Below are 24,464 nucleotides of genomic sequence, written 5' to 3'. Positions count from 1 at the left end.
ATTATATCTAAATGACTAAGAGAAAAGTGTTATAAAGAGTGTTTGAGCTGCAGCGAAAGCTTCTGTTTGTGTATTTTTAACTGCTCTCATCTGCTGCCATTTTATGTTGTCAATGAAAAAGAGCCTGTACAGAGAAAACTGTAACTCTAGAAGGAATTGCAGACTTCTTAGAGGTGTTGCATCATCGCACATATGGCATCGATGCTGGAGATGGTTTTCTCAGTTGAATTAGATCATATTTTTGTTGAGCGAATAAAAACTATGATGTTTCCTTTTTGTGACTGACTTAACAAAGCTTAAATATTCGTCTTCGATGCCTTTTGCATTTCACAGTGGAAGGACAGTTTTCTTGGTGGATCAGTAATACTGTATGTTGATCACAGTTGAATGCCGTCTGTTTGGACCTTGCACACCCATGTCTTTAACTTCTCACAAGTAAATTAACATTTTTCTACCATAACAACACTGTATGAACATTTAGGGATTTCCCAATAATCGGTTTCCAGCTATGAAATAATCACAATTTCACAATTATCTCAATTATGCTGTGTTAATTGCCCAATAAATGTGCAAAACCACATTGACGCGCCTTTTACGTCTTTAAAGATTTATTTATTTGTATTTTTTGATGCCAAAATAACATAATAAATTTAACCAAGAAGTTTTCATTCCAACTGAATCCCCTCTGCTGTGGAAGTAAATAAATCCAACATATTAACTCTGGATTTCTATTTGGGAAAACAGATGGAGAAGGCTACAAGACCTCTAGCTGGACTTAGGAGGCTTTTTTTTTTTTTAAAACCACATTATAAAAATAGTTTTGAAGATTTCTTTTCAACCTGCGTAGAGAAGTTAGTGATGCAGGAAAAGCATTTAGCTTTGACTTCCAGCTGTTCTTGCCTTAACAGCTGCTGTTTAACACGTAATTAGAACTGAAACTGTGAAAATAAAGAACAATACTATCTGGAATTACGGACAATGATAATGGTAAAGTCATAGACCTCATGCCTGGTAGACCATGTTTGAACTGTGAAACAATCTGTCACAAAAAGGGTATTTAGTTTTTTCTTTCGGCTGTATCATGTAGCGTTCACATGTCACGTTGTGCTGTAAGACTAACCCGATTCGTTCATGGTAACGAAATAGGAAGTGACATGATAAAGTTTAATTTAAATATTAGGGTCATGAAACCAAACTACTATTCTTTTACATTTAGCATAAAAAAGCTGGTGGTTATCCTACCGGTGGTGAAACATAATTGATGTATTTCTTGCATTCTCTGCAAATTTTTATGTCACGCTTTACATAGCGTGAGCCGTTGTCCGAAATTACACCATGATCTTTTTCTTCTGGTTCAAAAAAGTCAGACAAGGATGAATTAATCTGTTGGTTTGGAGGGAATAAGTCTTCTTCCGCTGTTACGTCCCACTTAAACATCCTCATCTGCAACTTACAGGGAACCAAAACAAAGCAACACAATATGGCAACACCTTTCGCGCAAATCGGCTGTTGTGGTCCAGACACTATTCTTTATAGAAAGTGACCATATTGAAGAGTCTTTACGATTAGTTTATCATTGTGTTTAATGCCATGATTAATTTTAGAATTAAATAATTGTGTGCATACCTGAATCAGCTGCATTTTGCCAAACCAGCAGATGATGTATAAAGAGCTATAACCTAAATAGGACTTTTTTGGTTTACTGTCATCGAAGGTATCAGGAAAATAAACATAACAGACCAAAGTTTCAAGAACAAAATATTACCAAATTATTAGATTGATGAAGCCATTACATTTATTTATGTCTTGTCTAAAAAAGTAAAAAGAATATTAATATTCCATTAGTAATTATAGAAATACTGATAAAGGAAGACTAACTTTTGCATTTTTGAAATTAGGAAAGTAATTTGAAATAATTTTTGCAAGTGATATAGTGTTAGACTGAAAGGGCCTTCCTTATAAAATAGTTGATTTAAAAGCACATAAAGCCACATGTTGAAATCACATAATCATGTTTCTGTGTTACTTGTCCTCGGCCCAAACAGATGTTGGAAGTATTTACTTTTTTGATCTGGCCTGATTGGTACCCAGTGTGACTGATTACCTAATGAGGTCTTAGCTGCTGGTTAATCTCACAAAAACGGCTTTTCGCCAGCAAGTTAAGTTGCATCCCTGTCCTCCTAACGTCTGACACATGACCCTTAAAACTGGCTGTGTTTTCTCTTACAAATAAAAAACATGTCTTCAGACACCAACAAATGACTGTTTCCTTCATCATTTTAAATCAATTTGGCTGCCAGAGACGACAGTAAATGTAAGTTTGGATGAATCATCATTGCCAAGTAGTGATTTCATTATGACCTCAGAGGATAGTTCTTCACGAGACTACCAGTATGCGCTCTCTGGAAAACGATGCATTGTAATCTGATGAAGTACCACTCAACAAATACGTTTTTACGAAGCTGTGAATATTATGCGCATTGAGTTTTTGGAGGGTATATCTTTGTCGTGTTTGCTCGTAGAGCATTGTTTGTGGCCTGCTGCTATTTTGACACATCTGCCACAAATTGCTGCCTCCCAGCATTTTTTAAGTGATGACCACAGTGTCACGCATCATTGTCCTGTTAGCTACAGATATAGAAAGGTCAAAGATGGCACCACTTAGCTGTATTTTCTCTTATTTCACTAGTGAGATATTAGATAAAGTATGGATAAAGATTGATTTTGAGCTTTTTTTTTTTTAATGGCTCAGCTACTGTGTGACCTAATTGAAAGCCGAGAGGAGACTGGTGATGGGGGTTATTTGTCAGAATGTCAGTAACCCAAGTGGATTTCAGATGGTATCTGAAAAAGACAAACTAAAAAAAGTAATAATGTGAGAAGGTATGAGAAAGATTTGAGATGAAATGGTGGGATGAATAAGGTGAGAGAATAGTATAAATGTACAGGTAAGGGAGAGGAAAGGGATGAATGGATTGGGGAGAAAGATGTAAGGGTGAAAGGATGAAGGAGGATGGATGAAGAACAATATCAGGAGGATGGGGGGTTGAGAGAATGAAACAGTACTTTGCTGGTGAGGCTGGCTATTAAAAGAGTGATTTGGCTGTCACCTTACTCCCAAAATATAAATAAACAAGTTAACTTGATTGTTGCACTTTCTCTTAAAGTTTAGTTACTTAATTTGGTGGCATAGATGGTGACGTTGACGGTCTGGTCACTCGTTATGTGTGCATTTCTATCCCATTTGAATTCATCTCACACTTTGGGGGAAACTTTGATGTGCGGACTTCAAAGACAACTTGAGGTCACAGTAGAAAGTACAGGCTCCTTCTGTAGCCCCACAAGCTTGAATGATCATGGCAGTGCAAGATGGATTTTTCTCAGTTTAAGCCATTTTTCACTGGAAAAGCAACAGATGTGTGTGTGTGTGTGTGTGTGTGTGTGTGTGTTTGTGTGTGTGTGTGCACAAGTGTTGGCTCTGCATGCTGATGGTGTCCCACTGACGTGATCATTTTCCCTACATTCTTTTCTTTCTGTGTGCAAAAACAGCCCCGAAAGTCAATAAGTAATGCTTTTTCCTTCGCCGGCTATTGTTCGGTATGCTTCATTAGAAACACCACGGCGTTCATGACATAAGAAAGGCCTCTTAGCATACCTCCCCACCTACTGTACAGCCACAGGTTTAACTCACCAGGCTAGCCCGAGCTTATCTTGTTATCTTGCAGGCTCCGTCATTGTTCGGCTGAAGGACTGCCTGGCTGCTTTTGAAAATGCTGGTTCAGACAGATCAGATTAGCTGGCACTTTGTGCATGTTGGTTTTATGAAGGACAGTGGAGTCACAAGCCTATATATTATGACCACAGTGGTATATTATAAATCTGAGTTTAACAGTAATAATAGTGGCAGTTTCTTTTAAAGTGTGCAGATGATAACAAACTATAATGTAATTATATCAATGTATAATGGAGGCTAAATTTAGTCAGCGTTATATCGTCTTTATGACTGCAATGATGCTGCTTAACTGTAACTGCTCCTGTGGTTTGAGGTGCAAGTAAGATATTGCTTCCAGGCACACTATTCGATGTATACTTTTGTCAGTGTTGGATAAGCCGGTGTGTATGGAGGCAGATGTTGGTTCTGCTGAGATAGAAGGTGTGACCTCTGATGCATTACCGTGCTATAAATAGCGTCACGGAGGCGAGATCTTCCATCAGGATGTGCTTCAAAGATCGGTTACAAAGCAGGTTCTGTGCAGTGAGCAGGCTGTTTATGCTTCCTCCCTGTGGATTTGGACATTTGGGCACCACTGCTGTACATGTTGATGATGCTTTACACCTTCTCTCTATTTACACTTCAAAACTATTTACTGTGTACGTCTGCATATTTTTCTTATTTTTAAAATCCAGTCCAAATGAATAAGAACATACCCTGCAGAGCACAAGCTTTATCTTGGTCATGTGTGACGCATTCAAGGGATTATCTTCCATTACGATGGAAAATAGGCTAATTTCAGCAAAGTCCAGATGGGCTCTGCCGACCTCATACCAAATTACACACCATATCTATTTTATACAGCCTTTTTGGATTGGAATGGGTAATACAAGCAGTTGTAAGACTAATTTCTACTAAATCCTGCTGGAGTATTGCATTTTAATCACAGTAAAATAATATTTATATGTCCAAAACCCTCAACATTAATCCCACTTTTTGCTGTAAACGTTTACAGGTTTGTCATACTGTGATAAGACTTAGGATTTCAAATCTTCTTACAGTATTTTCTCTGTGCCTTTTTTCATTCAGTTGCAGATTATATTTTTATGAAAATGGTGAGAGCAATGATGTTTGTGTCCTTTTTTTTTTAAATAGAAAGTTGTAGAAGTGACCTTGGTTTAAATTGAATTCAAAACATGCAATTTAGAGTTCATTCTTTCTGTGGTGTGTGTGGACTCAAGGCAAGAGAAGAAAAAACTGCTGTGCTCCACAATGATTACTGGAGTGGAGTTTAAAATACAAAGGAGCACAATAAAGTTTCTAAGTATTTGATGGGTTTCTTTTTTTAGCGAAAGTTAAACTGAACTATATGTTAAATTGTTTTCTAAAGATTTCAATAAAAAAGTATACTGACTAATCAATCTTACCAAGGCAAAAATGTTCTTCTGGAGGCTTTTATTTAGTCAAAATACATGAATAAATTTCCCCATTCTGACTGACTTTTGAGAGGTTTTGCCAATTTTAATTTTCTTTATTTCATAAACTGACATACTCGTTAATGAAAGCAACATATTCTGTGAAATTATTGTGCATGGATCGATTGGGGCATAACTGTGTCAAGGCAAAGATCCAGAGAAAGGTGCAAAACATCTGTTCAGCTCAAGCGGCAACCTCCAGCGGTTAAAAGTGAAGCCTATGCAGAGGTGCATAAAGCTGCAGTTCCCCCTTCATCCACTAGGGGCTGTCTGCAAAACAGAGCAAATCCCCATCGACTCCCATGTTAAAAAGGCCAACTTCATGCAGAAATAAACATGGTTACAGCCTGGTTCAAAAATCCATTTTAGGTTTAAGAGGTCAGGTTTACCTTCATGACAACTGTGGGGGGAATGAATTATTTTTTTGTAACTCGCCTGTTTAAAAGTAATTTAATCTCGAAGTTCGGCATGTTTAGGAGCGTGTCCTTTTGATTGACAGGTTCTTCTTACTTCAAGTAAGAAGAACGTAGAACAACCGCGGTTTTTAGCTGGTTAGCAACGCAACTTACTTTAGTCCGCTTACCTCCATAAGCTGGTTAGCTCCCGTTATCTCGGGGTTAGCTCGGTTAGCTCTTAGCTACAGAAAGCTCGGAGTTCATCAATCATCCGCCATGACACTCACGGCTCCCCTTTCAACTCCACCTCTTTGCCCATATTTGTATTTTTGGGGCAAGACGACGCCCATGACTCTGCCAAGATGGTGGTAGGAACCACCCACCGAGCTTCAATTCAGCTCTTCAGAAACCTATGGGTGACGTCACAGAAGATCCGTCCATCTCTTCATATGCAGTCTGTGGTTCAGCTCTAAGAACGCTGCACAACACAGCAGCCTTCACCATTCTACCACTGAAAAAAAGAAAACCACCACAGATGAATAGATAGACCTGGAAGGACACCATGTCAAACACGTGCTGTTAATGTTTTGAAAATTAATGTCAGATTGCCGGGAATTTATCAAGAGGTACCTGAATTACTTTAAGACCATGTGAAGCAAAATCTTCTCTAATTTATCATATGTAACAATACAAAGACTAAAGTATGTGATCATTTCCGGTATGGCTGGAGGATACCAGGCTTTGAATTTCAGTTTCGTAAAAGCATTGCCATATTTACACGTCATAATAGCAGCTTTATTCTGTGGTACAAAAAAACTTGTCAGGATAGAAAAGAAAGACATTATTAATACAGAGCGAGAAATAATAATCTGTTATCTCAGAAAAGATCAAAATGGTCTCTCTAAAAGTTGTTATTTCGGGTAGAGTTGTTAAAATGATCTCTATTTAGTGAGAAAAGAAAAACCGCTGCACAAAACAGAAATGGCATATTTTCATCAGTATTTCCACATCATTCTGAACTGTTTGTGCCGACTTCATCTGTTATGGATTAATGGCGCCAAATGTTTATGACAAAGCGCTTACCCTCTAACATCTGACCAACTGCGTTTTGATGAGTCTATTGACATCCCAAATCGTAGATTTAGCCTCAAAGCCAAATGGTACACTGTCACTGTGCGCAGATATTAGTTTTGCGCTAAATGAAAGCAGGAGGAGGGGGTGGCTCCTTTTTTTCTGATTTGCTGCAGAAAGAAGCTTGCAAATCTAACACAAATGATGATCAAACGAACGGAAAAAGGCACCTGTGGCCTCAGGAAAATTCTGCGGAACTCCTGAATTGACTCAGGCAGGCCTAAACCTAATGAAATCATCTCTGGAGGGACTCAAAGATGACTTTGATTGTCTGTCCACATCCAACCTGGTTGGGCTCACATACCGAGGAATGGGAGAAAGTTCAGCAGAAATCTATGCCAAGCATCTAGGATCACTTCCAGGAGAACATCAGCCTGCAGAAGTGCTTAAAAAGCAAACATTACGTGAAGGGTGTCAATACTTGCGCAAGTGACGTATTTCACTTTTAATTTTCCAACTTTCTCAGAACCGTCTCAAAACACATTTTTGCCTCATCCTTCTGTTCTGAATTGATTTAAATGATGAACCAAATCTATTATAAGAAGACCAAAAACCAGCAATTTGAAATATTTCAAAAGAGTCTTAAATCTATTATGGAGAGAAACAGAATTGTTTCAGCACTTGTGCTCCGCCAGCGACAACAGAGCCAGAGTCCAGTGATTCAGAAATAGAAAGCCGAAGACTTTGTTCTCACCATAACAATGAGTCCGAGTTTTATCATCCGTTCCAGCTGTGACTCTTCGTACAAGGAGAAGCAGATGGCCAAAGCGCTACTGTTGAGCCAATAATTAGCTTCCCTGTCTTGTAGGTTTTACCTTGTTGTCGGGCTGTTAGACGTGTTAGTAGAGACATTAAATGGACCAATCAAAGCACACAGTGTCAAGTTGTAAACATCTAAAGAGGAGGGCTATTCAGAGTTTCTTCTTTCACTGTTTTGCTTTTATTGTCTGCAGTGATTCTGAAAGCTGTCTGGGCAATATTGTTCACAGGGGTCCCGATAGGGCTGGGCGTTATGACCAAAATCGCATCTCATGATATAGCTCATTTTATATAACTCATTTTACATAACGATATGCATAACGATATAAAACTGTTTGTGTAATTTTGTGTCAGTCATCAGTTTTGTGTCAGATGTGCTTGGCAACGTCAGCAGTGATCTCCTTCCATCTGGGGGAACTGTGGCTGTATAATGTTTCACTGGGGAAAGCCTGTTGCAGCGTTCAAGTCTGGAGTTTATTATGAGCGCTTTCGCCACCACTTGACGCTGCTTTTCTGGCTTTTGCTCGTTGATTCTATTCTTAATCTGTATTCTTTAACCTGATTCTTGCCTTGGTGATACAAGGAGTTAGTTGTGTCAGAGTCCGTTGTTGGGACAGTGAGCTAGTCTGTTGTCGGTTCCATGTTGGTCTTTTTATATCCAAACTGCATCCATGCGCCAGAAATTTCCCCTCTTTTATGAACAAGCTCATCAGTTTTGGTTGCCTGGTCATCTTTTAGTGAATTATCCTGCTCTGAAATGTGTCTGCTACTGTCTTTCTCCATGTTTGTTCATATATTGCAGCGTGCATGCCATAAAGCACATCTTGATGTAAAACACTGCAGTAAAGCACCTTATCGTGGCGTAAATGATAGAGCCTCATATGAAACTATAGACATTTTCTATCGTCCAAACTATATATATCGTCATATCACCCAGCCCTAGGTCCTGCATTTCTCCAAATCCACTTTGTTTCATTCAGTGTTAATAACTGTGTTCACATGAGGCAAACAGACTAATGCTGGACTGAATGTGGATCCCAGCTTCATTTCTGTCAGAAAGACTGACACCCCTTCACTGACTGGTTAATGTTAATGCTTTGAGGGTCACTTATCACCTTACCATGCTTTGATTTAACATTTTAAAAACTTGTAAAAGATTGAGATTAGCTTCAGAGTTGTTTACAGAACTGCAATCACTGTGCAAACCTCTGATCGTGAATCAGTTATGGTAATCATAACTGATCATAAGATCCCCACATGATTTCAGCTTTTACAAAAAAAAAGACCAAATTCAGAAACTAAATACAGATGGCTCCTGCAGTATGGTGCACTCTCTATATATATCAGATAAAATAACAAAGAACATAGATTTACTGTTTAATTTAAACCATGTTTTGATAGTCTGTATGGACAAAACTTCTGTTTTCAGCTTACTATCACACAACACAAGAAGAAGAAGAAATTCAGCATGACAATAAGCCGGCAGCCGATACTCCTCTCTTGGAACGGTGTGATATGCTGATGAATTCCGGAAATTTGGTCAAATTGTATTGATTTAACTAGATATTATAAATTACACCCAGTTGCTATGTTCTGTGACTATTTATGACTTGATGCAAGTATTTAGGAAAATGTTTTGGACTGTAAACAGCAGCCGCAATCACACAGGCGATGGAAAACATGCTCATATCAGAAACTAAGCATGCTGAATATACTGTCTGTCCATTCCACATTTACTGCATTTAAGCACCAAGACAATGCTTCACATACAACCCATTTGTCCCACTGCAATTCTGTCCTGCCCTTTGTACACACCATGGTCCATTATCTTGCTGTGATAAAGGCAAGACACTCAACAGGACATACAACAGTTTCTCATTTGCTTTTGCTGCTTTCCCTTTTCATACACTTCATACACTCTCTTATGAAACATCTTCAGATTGTAAACAAGTTAAAGACCCCACTTCCTTTCATTTTCCTGACATCCATCCTTTTCTTTTGGGTCCAGTTGCTGTACTTGCAGTGACATATTGTCTGGATGATCTTGCTTTTTGGAGGGCATAATAGTGGAGAGGTGGTCTGAATGTCTTCTGCACCACCTCTTTCAACAGTTATCAGTACATTTAACAGCAAGGAAGAAAGTCTTCACAAAAACAGAGCAAAGCACAATCTTGTGTGTCTTGTATTTGGAGGTTTCACACTTGGTGTGTAGCTGTAAAGTCAAGTAAGCTACAGCTTATAATAGACTAACATGCCTAGACTTGTATTCTCTGTAGTGTTTAAAGCTGGTGCAGCACCATGGACAGCACCACCTCTGCCTCTCTGGTCCTCATCGATCTTTAAATCTTACTGGCGGCATTGTTGTAGTTACATTTCTTTAAGCTTCATGCACCGTCATTAATGTTCTATAGTTGTGGTGTGTTTTACCATAATAATTAGCATGAAACAGTTGATTCAGCCCTGAATCAACTGTAAACCAGCTTCGGCTTTTATTAGTTTAACTGGAAGTAAATTGTTTGATCAGCTGCAGTCTTAAAGACTTGGTCATGCCCATGAGGGATTCCTAATGTGACTTAGACAGACAACCTAGCAGAGACACCAGCTTTTACGGTTATGTTTACTGACCACCATTTTAAATTATTTCTGTTTCATGAACTCATTGTTTGGATTTTGGAGTAATGTCAGCTCTGCAGTGATTTCAGTAAAGAATGATAGGATTATTTTTGCTCATGGGCGTTTTTAAGGTGCCAATATCGCCACATTTAGTAACAAAGTGCCCAGTTTAGAGACAGGTTAGACAGTTCCTGTAAAACAAGAGTCTTTTTTTTTTCTGTTGAGAGCCTGAAGGTAAAACATTGAGGCTCGCAAGAAACTTAACGCCTTATTGATCAAAGGCTATTTTTGAAAGTCGAGTCAAATTAGATAATATAGCTCTACTGTAAAAGCATCATGTGAAGGGCATTGAGATCTCTATCTCATTGAATGGGACGCACAACACCAGCATGATAGAAAATGTACATATGGTTGGCCAAAGACCATCGGGCCTGACACGCTTAACTCCTTCCTCGGGGGAGATTTTTGACCCTCATCATCAGCCACACTAAGCTGCGGCAGCTGAGTGTTACATCAGCTCTGCAAGTTGTGGTAATACCCGCAATTTGTCAAATCTAGATTGATGATGTATGTGCCATGCAAAGTGCTGCAGACGGACGTAACGTCACACAGACTACTGCCAGGAATTTTAAACCAACTTTAAAGAGTAAGCTCTTAACATGGAGGTGATTGCAATCAGCCTCTAATGAGTCTGTTACAAGATGCTTTTGGGCTTGGTGAATCCACTGAAAGCCTCTCTTCGGTTCGTACTTGTCGGTTATTGACAGGCGAATGATACATGAGTCTGCCGTCCAGCCAAGCCCACCCCAACTCCGATGCACCAAGGTGACCTGTAAGGGCTCTATCAGCATATTATTGTCTACTAAATGCCCACTAACCAAGTGGACTGACTGACTAACAGGAAGCTTCGTCTGCATACTTCCCGCTTCACCTCGTCTACAAGATAAATGTGCATCTTTGTGTGCACTCTTCCTCATGTAAGACTTGATTTGGTATTGACAAAGCAACAAAGCGAGCCAGAGTCAGGATTACGTGGATGAGATGCAATGGAGTAACAGCTGTTGCCTGAAGATTATTGCTTTCCTCACTTATATTAATTTAAAAAATAAATAAATAAATAAAAAAAAAACAAAAAAACAAGTGCTTAAAATACACATCAGAAGTTTCCCCAAGCAGAGGGGAAGGTAAAATAAAAGACTCAAAATAAGACTTACACTATGAAGCAATGCCTGACTTGAGTATATGGAAGGAAATTCAGTGAATATCTGGTTTTGTTGCTTGGGTGCAGGCTTTGATTTATTGTTTGTTGTATTTTGACAGATCCTGTTTTCAGTATTGTGCTCAATAGAAAAAAAACCCCACAAAAACAGTGGAAAAAGAAGCTGAAATAAACTAACTAAACAAAAAAAACAAACAAACAAACAAAAAAAAAAAAAAACGAAGCCTAAAGCATTTATAATGATTCTGTTAAGAAAAAAGAAATGTTTAGCTTGAGGCTAATAAATCTTGGTCTTCTGTGAAATAATAGAAAACCGTAGTCCTGAAACAAGAAGAAAAATACCAGTATGTCGCACTGGGGCACTTGTAGACATAATCCTCATTTACATCCACAACTTACACTGTAGTGTATTTATCCTACAACCATTGGCTTGCTGATGAGTTTCACAAGAGCACCAAATGTGTCATAATCTGCAGCTAAAAATAGTCCACAGCAAATCTTTTATTTATTCCTGTTTAAATCACACACTAAAAATGCTTAGTCCTTTTTTTTTCTCTTTTTTTTTAAAGCACATTAGCATAAATATAACGGTGTATGAGGTCATTGTGATGAAGAATGACTGAATGGGCTGAGGAAATCAGACAGACTAACACTATTGCTGACTTGTCTTTTTGAAAGGATTTGTCTGAAACATACAATACTACCAAACGTATTGCTAAAAAATTGCTCAAAAGCTGGATCTGCTGGTATAAAATTGGATGATACAATAACAACCATTTGGCACAAATAAAATGGCTAGGCAAGTACATCTGCCAGCCTTAACAAAGGTTTCCTGCTTAAGTCTGTCCTTCAGTACATTTAGCTAATTTACATTCCCCCCCAGTGTTGGGTACATTGACAAAGAAATTTGCTTTTCCCACAGCCTGCCCCTCGGCACCCATGTCTGAGGATTGAGGGATCTATTGCAGATCAAGTATTCTTAACAATTACATTGATCTGGTATTGTGTTAGTCAGACTTCCAGTACTCAAATGACATTGATAAAGATTTTAGAATCCAGGTGAAGTTAATGCAGCCTTGAAGCTGGAGCACAAACTGCTAGATGTCACATTTTGGTCACTCTGTCCATCCAAGTCCTTCCATATGGATCTCTGCATTTTTTTTAGTGTATAAACTGGCTTAGAAAAGGTGACAAACAGGGAGGCCACATACTAGGTTTATTTAAAATAAGAACACCAATCAAATGACAAAAAAATAGCATGTGGAAGCTGTGGGAATAAAAAAACATAGCAGATGGATGTGTGGTCCAGCTTTATCTTATAACCCTCTCTATGTTTTTTTTGTTTGTTTTTACATTCATGATTCATTGATTTTAATCTTTATAATGCTTGGCGGTTGTGATAGCCAAAGTGACACTATCCATCAGGGCACTTAAGGCACAAAGCAACATCATCAGTAGATGGCAGATTAAACTGGGCTGCTACTGCCTCTCAGAAAGAGCCTGAAGATATTTTGGTCAAGTTATAGAATTAGTTTGAATATCACTAATAACTAAAAATGGCAGGACTGCCCTTTTACCTGAGGCTAGATACAGACTGTATCACACCACACTGTAGTGTAAAATGAAGTCTTCGACAGAGTCAGTAAGAAAACATCGTAACTTGAACTTGACAAGAAAAAACTAACAGCAGCAAGAGAGATCTGAGGCAGAGAGTGCTATATCTGATGCATGGAGGACATTCGGCAAGATATAAAACCTGAAAGCTTGACAGAACTTTTTGTAGTTTATTCAAATGTCAGATTTAAAAAACAGCCTTTTTTGTTATGTTGCTGCATCTGCAGAGTAAAACTAGCTTTTATCTGATAGGAGCAATCGATCACACACTGTATTTGATCAGACTTGCTGGAAGTTCTTATTATATCCCTGAATATTCTCATCTAAGACATTACTTTTATACTCATGAGGCAACTTTCAGTCGGAAGAATAAATCACTTTTAGGACAGCTCTCTGGAGCAAGAAAACAGCTTTTTCCAATACACGAAAAGTGCAGTGAATCCTTTTCAGTACTTGTTCCTAATCAAACCCAACTTTGCATGATTGCATTTGCTTGCAAAGATGACACAGCATTTTTAAAAAAAAATACTATTTCTCCCCAAAAAGCAAGATGAGTGGGGAGAGAGAAATGGGAAGAAATTGTGGCTTAGTCCTGGTAAGCATCGCCATGTGGGAAATCAGTGTGGTGGCAGCTCCTGCAATTAGTTCTGCTTGTTAGAAAAATGAAGGGGTTACTAATTAACAAGTGGATGGCTTCTTGACTTGTTGTGCATCTTTTCTCTTCTTTCCATGAAGATCATCATTATCGAGAGGGGGGTAGATGCTGCTCAGTCGTGCCGCTCAACAGTTTAGCTGTAACACGATGAATCTAGATGGACAAATCTCGAAGGGTGTTCTGTCATGCTCTGACGGACAGGCTGGCTGCTGTAAGCACGTGCAGGCAAATGCCTGGAGCTGTGCAAGATTTCACTTCGCAAGTTTGTCTGATAAGCCAAGAAAAGAAAAGCTTTCCTTGATCTTTCCATAGAGGCAGTTATATCATGTGAATATTATGCCACTTTTTGGCCAGTATTAGATTTATTGTAGGATTTTCAGGGGTGATACCCAAGATGCAGTACTTTATAATGAGCTCTTTTTTTTTTCAAACTTTGCATATCTATCTTGCTCTTTTAACCAGGAGTTTAATTGCATTACTAAATCTTTTGACAGAATTACAAATGTGAGGGAGGATTTGTCACATTTGGGGATTTATTCTTATTTGGAGTCTTGGTCAGAATTAAAACTTAAGCTTAACAGTCTGGTGAAGTATCAGCCAGCAGCATGTTTGCAGAGTTTAGCATAAAAATGCCAGTAATATTGCAAATGTAGCAGAAAAAATAAATAAATAAACAACCACAGCTTTTTGGTTCAGTCCATAGAAAAATCTGATCATCCACCTTACCATGAGTGTAACACCTCAAACATAAATATTTCAGAGGGTGTATCCATATGCCCAGTGGCAATATGACGTGGTGACAGACCATAAAAATTTGTGTGTTGGTTAAGAAAATTTATAAATGTCCTAATAATTGCTATAGATTGTACTGTAGCTATTTACTGTCTCCATCCCTCTAATGCACCACAGCTCTGTCATACTACTGGCTTTGTTTCCATCGAGATTGCTGATTCCATTCCCATCTGGGACAATCTTTTCCACAGTCCTTTCCTTCTTCTGCTGTACCAAGCTGTAGGCTTAGCAAGGAGCATCCATACTTCTTGTTAACTGTGACATAAATTAGGATGATAATTATTTTCCTTTCTTCTCAGTTTATTATCAAGTGGATTCAGCCCTCAGTGTATTTTTTGCTAAAATCCATAAACAAAATTTCATGTTTACTTGTATAAAGAAAAAGAAAAAATGAGAACCCCCCCCATAATTCCTTTAGGATGTTCATTACATTTAACTAAAGAACAAGTCATTATCATGATGAACAAGAACTTAAAATGCTCTGAACTGTGTACTCACACGACAAGCGATGACAAAAACTGTCACTGTCACTGATGAATGAGCCTTCTGGCTGTTAACTCCATAGGGAAGTCAAACTCCAGCAGATTTCTAGGCCAAAGATGCATTTAATAATGACATTGCTTTTCACAGCATGCTTAGAAGAACTGGCATCAGTTGATGACTTCAGATGCTTCATGTATTTTATGAGAAAAGTTGAGTCCGCCGTAGTTATTCTTAACTGCGAAGCAACCAAAGAAACATTTTCCTCAAATTTTATGAGTAAATTCCATCACATCTTGTGGTCTTTTCCCCATGTTTATGGAAAGAATTACTAGATAAGATTGTGAGCAAACTCAAACTCTCCTTGTGGAGAGATTTGACCAAGCGTCAACCAACAGGGGTTAAAAGTGAAACCTATGGTGAAGTGCATAAAGCTGCAGTTACCCCCTTCATCCACTAGGGGCTGGCTCCAAAACAGAGCAAATCCCCTTAGACTCCCATGTTAAAAAGGCCAACTTCACAGCAGAAATAAATGTTTACCTTCATGACAACTGTGGGGGGAGTGAATATTTTTCTAACTCCCCCATTTAAAAGTAATTTAGTCTCGAAATTCGGCATATTTAGGGATGTGTTTTTTTTATTGAAAAGTACCCGATCTCCCACTTCAAGAACATAGCACAACTGCGGTTTTTAGCCGGTTAACACCGTGATTTAGCTTTAGCCTGTTTACCTCCGTTAGCTGGTTAGCTCGTGTTAGCTCCTGTTAGCTCTGTGTTAGTTCAGTTAGCTCTTAGCTTTAGGCAGCTCGATGTTCGCTTAATGTTAATCATCCACCATGACGCTCACAACCCCCCTCTCAGCTCTTCCTCTTTGCCCATATTTGTATTTTCCAGGGGAAACGACATGCGTGATCCTACCAAGATGGCGATGGTAGAAACCTTCCACCGAGCTTCAATTAAGCTCGTAAGAATCATATGGGCGACGTCACGGAGGCTACGTCCATCTCTTTATATACAGTCTATGAATTGACACTTTCTTCCAGTCACAGCTTTGATCATTACTGTAATGTAAGATATCATCTACCGTACTACATACTGATTTTCTTTCCCCCAAGTATATTTTTTCCAAATCATAAATAAGAATTACTTCCAACTTTATTACTAAAATTGATTCAGCACATCTCCTGTGAGAATCCCAGAATATTGATTAATTTCCACAGAAGATTTGAGAGTTTTAATTTTATTTTAATTCTGTGGAGACCTGCAGTGGTATATGTTTATATTCCAAATTATTCCCCAAGTTTTTGTTTTCCTAGCCAGTGCTCAGATACCCAAACAAAATTAGTTGTAAACCATGTAGCTCATAGGATGCTTATTGCTCCATGTGGTATATATACATGGCATCAGGACTAAAAGGAGCCTTGATAAATATAATTCATCTTAATCACTGACAAATGAATGATTGTAGATTAACTATTTTGTGTCTGTTGGCTTGGATGACAAAGCATTAAGAAATGCAAATGAAATTCCTCCAGAAATAAACTGTTTTTTTGTGCTTTTATGTTTTTTTTTTTTTTAAATGAAGACCTATAATCTTCCACTCATATTCAAAAGTGATGACTTCCAGCTCTGCTTTCATTGTTTCAACATCGTCCACAGATTTCTCTCAAAAGCTCCCACATTAAGCTGTGGGCAATTCGAGATATGATGTCACACTGTTAATCAATAAATCTCCATAACACGGTGTTACACGCACACAGCTGCAGGGGAACATTTATCTCCCTCAGCTGATCCGCTTCCAAGAAAGATCCTGACGTGACATTACGTAAGGGCTAGGCGGCAGAGCTGCTGGTATTAGAGAACACAAAAACTCCAGAGAACATGCTAATCTCCCTATGTGATTATTAGTCATAATATTTAACACCGGCTTAATGAGCGACTCGCGGCATAATTTCTACCCAGCACATTCACCTGCTCTTTCCTAAACCTTCCGACTCGTCTTTGAGTGGTATGCTAGAGAGTGAAATGGAATAATTATACTGGAGCGTGCAGGGAATTAACCTAAAGATATGAAATGGGAAGGGGAAAGGAGGTTAGAGTTGAATAGCTCTGTAGAAAATCTCAGAATTCGCTCGACTTTTGTTGAGTTTTTTTGGAAGTACACGGTTTATTTCTCCTCTTTCATTTCTGTCATTAACCTGTAACTACGCAGAGGCGAAGCTGAAATATGGTAAATTATGAGCTGTTAAACAGAAACAGTGGCACACAGTTGGTGCTGACAATCACAGTGACTAACTTGATATGGGATTTTTTTTTTCCATTAAATTGGAGCCATTTTAAAAAGAAAAACTTTTCTCAAAGTAAAACTGAATCTCATCTAAAGTTAGCATGGTTTAATCAACAAAGGAAGCCAGGAACTTTTTAATTTACTCTTTAATCCACCGGTCTGTAGGGACAAATGCAATCACCCTCACAAGCTGCCACCTCACAAACAGAGTTGACGACGCAATCTTTCCAGTACAGTATCAAAGAATTTGATACACTAAGCAATGCAATGTCATTTACAATATAAATATATCACTGGTTTTACAAGCCTGCAGGAATTTTGTGTATTTGCCTTGCATTTTTAAACACTAGATCAAACTGGATCAGTTTCTGAATTTCTCTCGACATTGGGGCATCTTATCAGCAAACAACAGTGCCTCCACATTCTACACATTTCGCTCTGAAACCATGTAGGCAGTGAAACAAAGCCTTGATATTCTGAGATCTGAACAAAAGCTTTGTGTTTGTTCCCCTTACTGTTAGAAATGAAGGCCTTGAGCTACTTTTTCACACTCATTTTTTGGAGATAAAGTGAGTGCACTTCAGTCAGGCAGTTGGTGAAAGGCTTTTGTTTCAAAAATAAGCTGTTACAGTAATGTATGTGCCAAAAAGGCCCGCTGAGAACGATGGCAGAAAATCGAGTGATTGTTAAAAGACAAGAGTTTCTTTGGCATGATGTGGCACATTCTGTGCTGCAAAGTTAGAACATAAAAACTGGCATGAGACTCATTTGCTTTTTCTTTGTTGAGAACTGGTACAGTGAATATGACGCTACAGCCAGCAACCGCTTAACTTAACACATCAAGTTAATGGTTTACCAGTTGTGCAGAATAAACAAATATGTGACATGTAGAGACATTTAAAGGTGCAAACTGGTGGATTTTTTTCTTTTTACCATTTTGTTTTACTTCTGGTACATGTTGGCAGAGCCGCCACGCTATTTGCTGTAGTTTGATCTATTTGTACCATATGATGCAAACAGGAAGTTCTCAGACTTCATATTGTGTTGTTTTTCAGCTTCTCTTACATAATGTCCTATTCATTTAAATTGGTCTTCACATAATTCTCCACAGTAACAAAACCAATGGATGCTTCAGGAGGATTTTGTTAATTTATTAAGATAGAAATGTTGGACAATATTTGGATGATAGAACTTTTTTAATGATCTGAGCCAAAGATTGCATCTTGAATAGTTCACCTGTACTGGAAATCAGGCTATTTTTGACACTTTTGCCAGCTTTAGCTCATTATCATGTTTAAGTGTTAATATTTGTTCCATCTTGACATCCTTGGGAGAGGTTTTCAGTCAGAATTGTCTGTATTTTACCTTTGCTTCTAACATGAGTGGTCCCCCAGTCACTGTCCCAGAAAAACACGCCCTTCATAATGTTACTATCAACCCTCATGTTGGATCATTAGGATGGTATTTATGCCTTGTTTTTTGGTTGTTTTTTTTTAACAAACACAGTAAGTTGTATCAGAGGATTTAGGCTCTTTTACTGGTATTAGTATTATTGTTGTATTAGTTTTACTTTTTAGTGAACACTTCTCCACTAGTCACTTTACAATCAAGGCCTGACTGGTGGAGATATGCATCAGAGTTTATACTTCTGTGGGGTTTTCTCTACAAAATTCTGGATCTTGTGTCCATAGGTCCCAGCACATCCAATTTTAGGACAGATTTAGGAAGTCAAAACCACTGTGCCTTGATGCAAAGTTCTCTTATTTCTTCTACACAAATAATATCCTCAACGTCATGATAGTGCTTTTCACTCTGACACACACCGTCAGCTGTGAGATTATATGGAGACAGACTTGTGCCTCATTTATGTCCGAATAATGTAATTTATGTAGGCACAGGTGGACATCACTCCAGATGTATAATGCATTAGAGCAGGGGTTTACAAAAGGGCTTCATATTCACCAAAGGGGTTGTATTTCAGAAGACACATTGAATAATGACCAGTGAGTATTGTTTCTCCCGTTGCCTCTGTACCAACACTGTACTTTTCTCCAGGAACTTTTATATGAGCTGACATCCTTTACCTCAGTGATGAATCGAAGTGACATTTTTGAATGAATTTCAGGGAAATTCAAGTAGACACAGTCTGATCCTGCCCAGCTTGTGACCAACACAGTAGGCAGGCACAGCAGTGGGGAGGAACATGTCCCTCAAGTCTTGTCTACTTTCATCACACTCATTCTTCACCGTCACTGTTCTAGTGCTGTAATGTCTTTCTCTTTCGTCTTCTCATCTTGTCCATGTTGTTGTGTGCGGCATGCTTCACATCTATGTCCTGTTTTCTCTTTCTCTCCCCCATTTCCCCCCTTTTACTTCTTCTTCTCTCTGTGTTGGATGAAAAGGCGAGTCCTGGGGCGCCAGAGGATGATGGCAAGTTGTCGGTAGGTCTTGTCTGATTGACACTTAGCTGTCTGCTTCTGTGTTTGTCCCCGTTTCTGTGTAGATGTGTTGGTGTAACTTATGTTTCTCCCACCATACTGTGAAGAAGACATGCACACTGCTATTTCGAACCCTCAGCTTCCCCGTGTGCACAGAGTAGCTCCATCTGTTTTCTGAAGCCCTTTCTTTGCCACCATTACATTTGTACACAGCATGCAAAAGGCAATGGAACAGAGAGCATGTGTTTTCGCAAAGCTAAGACTCGTTTAATGCTTGTATGGTTCCAAAAAGCTTTCATCCAGAATATAAAAGAGGCAAATAAAATCGAGCAACACACAGAGATTTTTCAAGTCTCATGCTGGGAGACCACGTCTTTGAGACCTTGCACAAACCCTGTCAGTCTACATGTCTCCCCTGCCTCCCGCTCACACCGATATGTGCTTGTGAATTAGCACCTAACACCTCCTGTGCCTACACATCACCTCTGGGCCTCTAAAGGCGGACACACTCCCAGCAGCTGTCACCTGCAACGGAGCCGGGATCTTTTTTTCTTTCTCCACAGTTCTCAACTCTAGCTTCAGCTGCTAGGGTGACCTTGGCAGGAGCTGCTTTGAAGGCGGAACTCAAACGTCACTCTAAGCAAGCAGGCCTTCTCAAGCGACGGGGCTTATATTTTTAAGGAGCTGTGCTACTTTATGATTTTCATTGGGTTTTGCTCAGGGTTATATAAAAAAAAAAAAAGAGGATTAGGATGTCATACTCCAACTGAGCCTAAGTGAAGGTGCTACAGCATCTTGTATTCATGAGCAAATGTTGCAGCGACAAGAATCCTTCCTCTTGCGCTTAAAATGATCTGATGCTTAACAATCAAAGCACAAGTGCCTTTAATGATCTCTCTGTACGCAGAAGAATTAAACAACCTTACAAACAGCATGGCTTCCTGCATTTAGTTACATAAGCGTTTTACATCTAGCTTACATTAGAGTTTTATATGCTTCATGAGCATTAACTGGAATTTGAATTGAAGAAAGCATGTTGTAAAGGGTCTCATCCCTTGCAGCAGGATATCTGACTTCCACTTTGCCTCTACTCACAGGCCAGGCCTCGCCTTCAAAGAGGAGGTAGCTCAGCCTCCCTGCACAACAGCTTGATGAGGAACAGCATTTTCCAGCTGATGATTCACACGCTGGATCCTTTAAGTGAAGGTAAGGTGATTTGCGCAGAGAAAAAAAATGCCTGTAACCTCCTGGATGTACAGCCAATATATTCTTTTATTGTCCATAATTATATATGTTTGGTTGCGCAAACCTGGACTGTGTCATAATTCCTGCCTGAAATGACCTAAGCCCTCTTTTCAGATGGATCTAAATAAGAAGTCTCACTGCAAGCCCTTACTCCAAGAAAACTGTTGAGCTCAGATTAATAGCTACAAATAATGACACAAAATGTTCTCATAAGCACCTCATGTATCCCTAAATCTACAGACCCTCCACTGTTAACATTCAGAAATACATAAGAAGTCCTTGTTCTGCATGCCAAGAGTGAGCTGTATGTGTTTTTTGTTAAGAATTATCCATGTGAGCCAGGCTGAGCTCCATGCTGTTTCGTATCACAGATGAGAAGGAAGATCTTTTTCCTTTATTCCGACATGAAGGCCTATGAGTGCAGCTATAGAAAATGTAAATAGCTGTGTTAGTGCTTGGCAGAGGGGATGAATGATGATTCTCAAAGCACATTTAGAAGATGAAAGAAAGTTATACGTTTCATATGGACAGAGGAGCAAACAGAGTAGGGGTTTTAGGAGAGTTTGAAGAGTTTGTTTGGAGAATTTTCTTAATTTTGCTTTGGCTTCTAAACTAGATATGGAAATAGTGATGAAGCCCAATCAATGTAAATATAACTGTAAATGAATAATATAATTGCACATTAATGCAGGTGTAATTATATGATAACTACATAATTACTCAATTTTCTTGAATAGTTTCCATAGAAAGTTAGAAAAGCTTGAGTGTCAATATTTCTTCAGAACACCAATAAGAAAGGAGTCCAAACACCATTTATAAACACAACAAATTGTTCAAACTGAATAGTTTTCCTTTGGGCATATGTAATTGTATTAGCAGATGCCTGTAAGGTACAAAATATGCATTCCAATTTTTCATGAAATCATTTTAATTTCCAAGAAAGCAAAAATCTTGAATGGATCAGATTAGGAAAGATTATTAATAATTAGCAAAACAGAGCTCAAAGTATGCAGTAACATGCATTAAATCACACTGAATCTGAGGTGGCACATCTCTGAATGTGTCATTCCATCTATGTGATGAAAATGTAAATCGCAGTGAGCTGAGAGTTCAGATCTGTATGGCCACACATACTGTATTTACATAACAGAGGCTTAGTGTACATATACACCACCTTTCCAATCTGCACATTTATTATTCATTTCAGGGTATCTGACATGAATTAAATACTTCTTATTTGCTCATAGAAATGTTTCCACTCAGATGATAATTTTTTTGGTGTCAATCACTATGAAAAATCTTCATACTCGTGTCTAAATCACATTTCTTTGTGGACATGAATTCTTGTAGTTTTAAACAAAGTTAGCATGAATGCAGGACAAAGATGAGGATGTTCTGCTAGATTTGACTGATGGATTGTTTGGCAAATAAATAAGTGGAAATAAATGCACTGAGACAACAAGTACAGTCAGACATTTTGTGATGATGGAATATATTATTAACAAGAACAAAAGCAACACTTAAGTTTCCCGTTAGTGAATACATTATCTAGAAAATTTGCATTTCTAGATAATTTCTCATACTTCAGTGGATTGTATTTCAACATGCATTTCTTTGTTTTGGGTGTTAAATAACTTCATTAACTCTATCGCTTTAAGACACTGATAAGGGTTTTTCAGTGCAACAGGGGCAATAAAGCATTTTCAGCACATTTTAGAGGTTTTATCAGAGTAAACAATGGTTGTCCTGGTGAGCTCACAGCATGGAGAAAGACAAATGGATGCATCCATCAAAGATGGAGGCTCTGCTGCTTGTCCTTGGGGGCTCTTAAGAGCAGATCAGCAGGGCTGCGGGGAGCTGGCAGGACTCCATCCATACATTTTTCATTGGTATTTCTCAAAATAAGCTGTGTGTACTTCCATGCTGAGAGAAAGTATGACGTTGCTGTGCCAGTGCTGGGAAGTGGTTCGCCTCGACTTGTTAAAGTTTTAGAGAAGGGTTAGTTTGTAGTCGAAGTGTATGTGGGTGTCTGTGAGGGTGTGTTTTGTTGTATGGATATGTGTGTTTGTGGGTTTTTTCTTTCTCAGACTCTTTACTTTTGACCCTTGATTGCTCTTTTCCTCCTGCACCATTTGATCTGTGATGTGGTTGACCACACAAACTTAAATTTCCTTTTTTTGGGCCATTCCCAGGTGTGTAAGTGATACAAAATAACCACTTGAACATAACTGAAAGAATTGGTTATGTCTCGGTATCTTATCTTACTAAGCCAAATATTTCCCTATGCTAGCAGCTTTTGGGTGGAGCTAAACTATTTTTTTTGCATCTGCAGGGTAATACAGGATGGTATCAATCTTCCAGTCTAACTCTCTGCAAAAAGACATTCCCGAATATTACATTTTCTGTTTATTTTAATATAATTGTAGTTAGTTTTTTTGCATTAACAACATAACAGGGTCTATTCCTCCTTTCAGTTGCATCTTTATTGTACATTCATCATCTTGGAATAATACCCATGAATAATTACATGTTCGCGATCAAACTAAATATCACCTGGATTTATCTTGTCTCTGTTTCTGTCTTCTTCTTATTTCTCTTTCTTTAATGTCCCCTCAGAATTTGCTGATTCTGGTGAGTTACTCCTCTAATTTCTGTATCCCCCCCTCTGTATTCTCCAAAAAAAAATCTGTTTGTTCTCATTCCAGCAGTCTGGAGGCAATTTTTACCTGATGTGTCCCTTATGTATATATTTCTGAGCGCCGCTGTGCTGTATGTCAACTCTGTACTGTCCATCCCTGCAGACTCTCTCTTTTAAATATCTCATTCTCTTCTGTGGTTGCATTTTCCCTGAATACCCTCTGTGACCATTTCTGCATTGTTTTCCCCATTGTCCCTAATCCTCTCTCTCCTCTTATGAATTCCTTGTAATCTAAGCTTTGTGCTGCTGTTCTCTGTGAGAAAAAAAAGAAGATGTGGTTGGGGATTTCCTGTTTTGCTTTGTCCTTCAGCTCCGGGTTTGTGAAGTACCAGAATAGAAATGGCGTGTCAGTTCTGTTAACTTGTCAGGTTTGTGCTTAGTTCAAGAGCTGGCACAGCAGCATCGCCTTCATCAGAACTTTGAGTCAATAAGGGCTTGACAGAGCAATTAATGGAAATTTGTTTCCTTCTTTGGCTTTTTTTATAATTAGTTGCTCCCACAGAACTGTTATTGATTTTAAATATTTAAGCACTGTATTTAAAATTTCCTATCTTTATACACTTTATCTTTTTGTAATCAACCGCTGTTCATCCAAATGTCTTTAAGTTTGATAACAGACCTTTAACCTTGGATGTTTTTCTTCACCTGGCATGAATGCTGTGATAAAATTGAAGCATTAGTTCGAAGCACTCGCATTTATTCTACTAACAGTGTTAAGCTACAAACAACATCACTGAGAAGTGGCAGAGATGTGGGATCTGGTCATAGTCGGTCTCATTTTACCATTTGAGGCCTCTGCGGACCACAGCACTCTGAATGAGCCTTTTAATGAGATATTACAAGCCATAATCTTCAATCTAGAGGTGCAATACCCACGACTGGATTTAACCTCATTGTGTAAAATATACATAATTATGTTTGCTTATTAAAAAAACAACATTAATGCACCAAG

General features: G+C 38.5%; 1 protein-coding gene across 1 annotated transcript in view; it reads left to right on the top strand.

Annotated features, from left to right (window-relative positions):
• Positions 1-24,464, top strand: part of LOC306768933 (solute carrier family 24 member 2) — a gene marked incomplete at both ends in the record, with an annotated part of 51,625 nt that overhangs the window by 4,524 nt on the left and 22,637 nt on the right. The window contains 3 exons of the mRNA XM_079257412.1: positions 19,525-19,572; positions 20,667-20,775; positions 23,431-23,445. Of these exons, the coding sequence (XP_079113538.1) occupies positions 19,525-19,572; positions 20,667-20,775; positions 23,431-23,445 (172 nt within the window). The remainder of the gene's footprint in view (positions 1-19,524; positions 19,573-20,666; positions 20,776-23,430; positions 23,446-24,464) is intronic.

The sequence above is a fragment of the Telmatherina bonti genome (assembly GCF_933228915.1).
Source record: "Telmatherina bonti genome assembly, chromosome: 18".
Taxonomy (NCBI): Eukaryota; Metazoa; Chordata; class Actinopteri; order Atheriniformes; family Telmatherinidae; genus Telmatherina; species Telmatherina bonti.
Note: the sequence above shows the minus strand (reverse complement) of the source record. Positions and strands in the feature narration are given on the sequence as shown.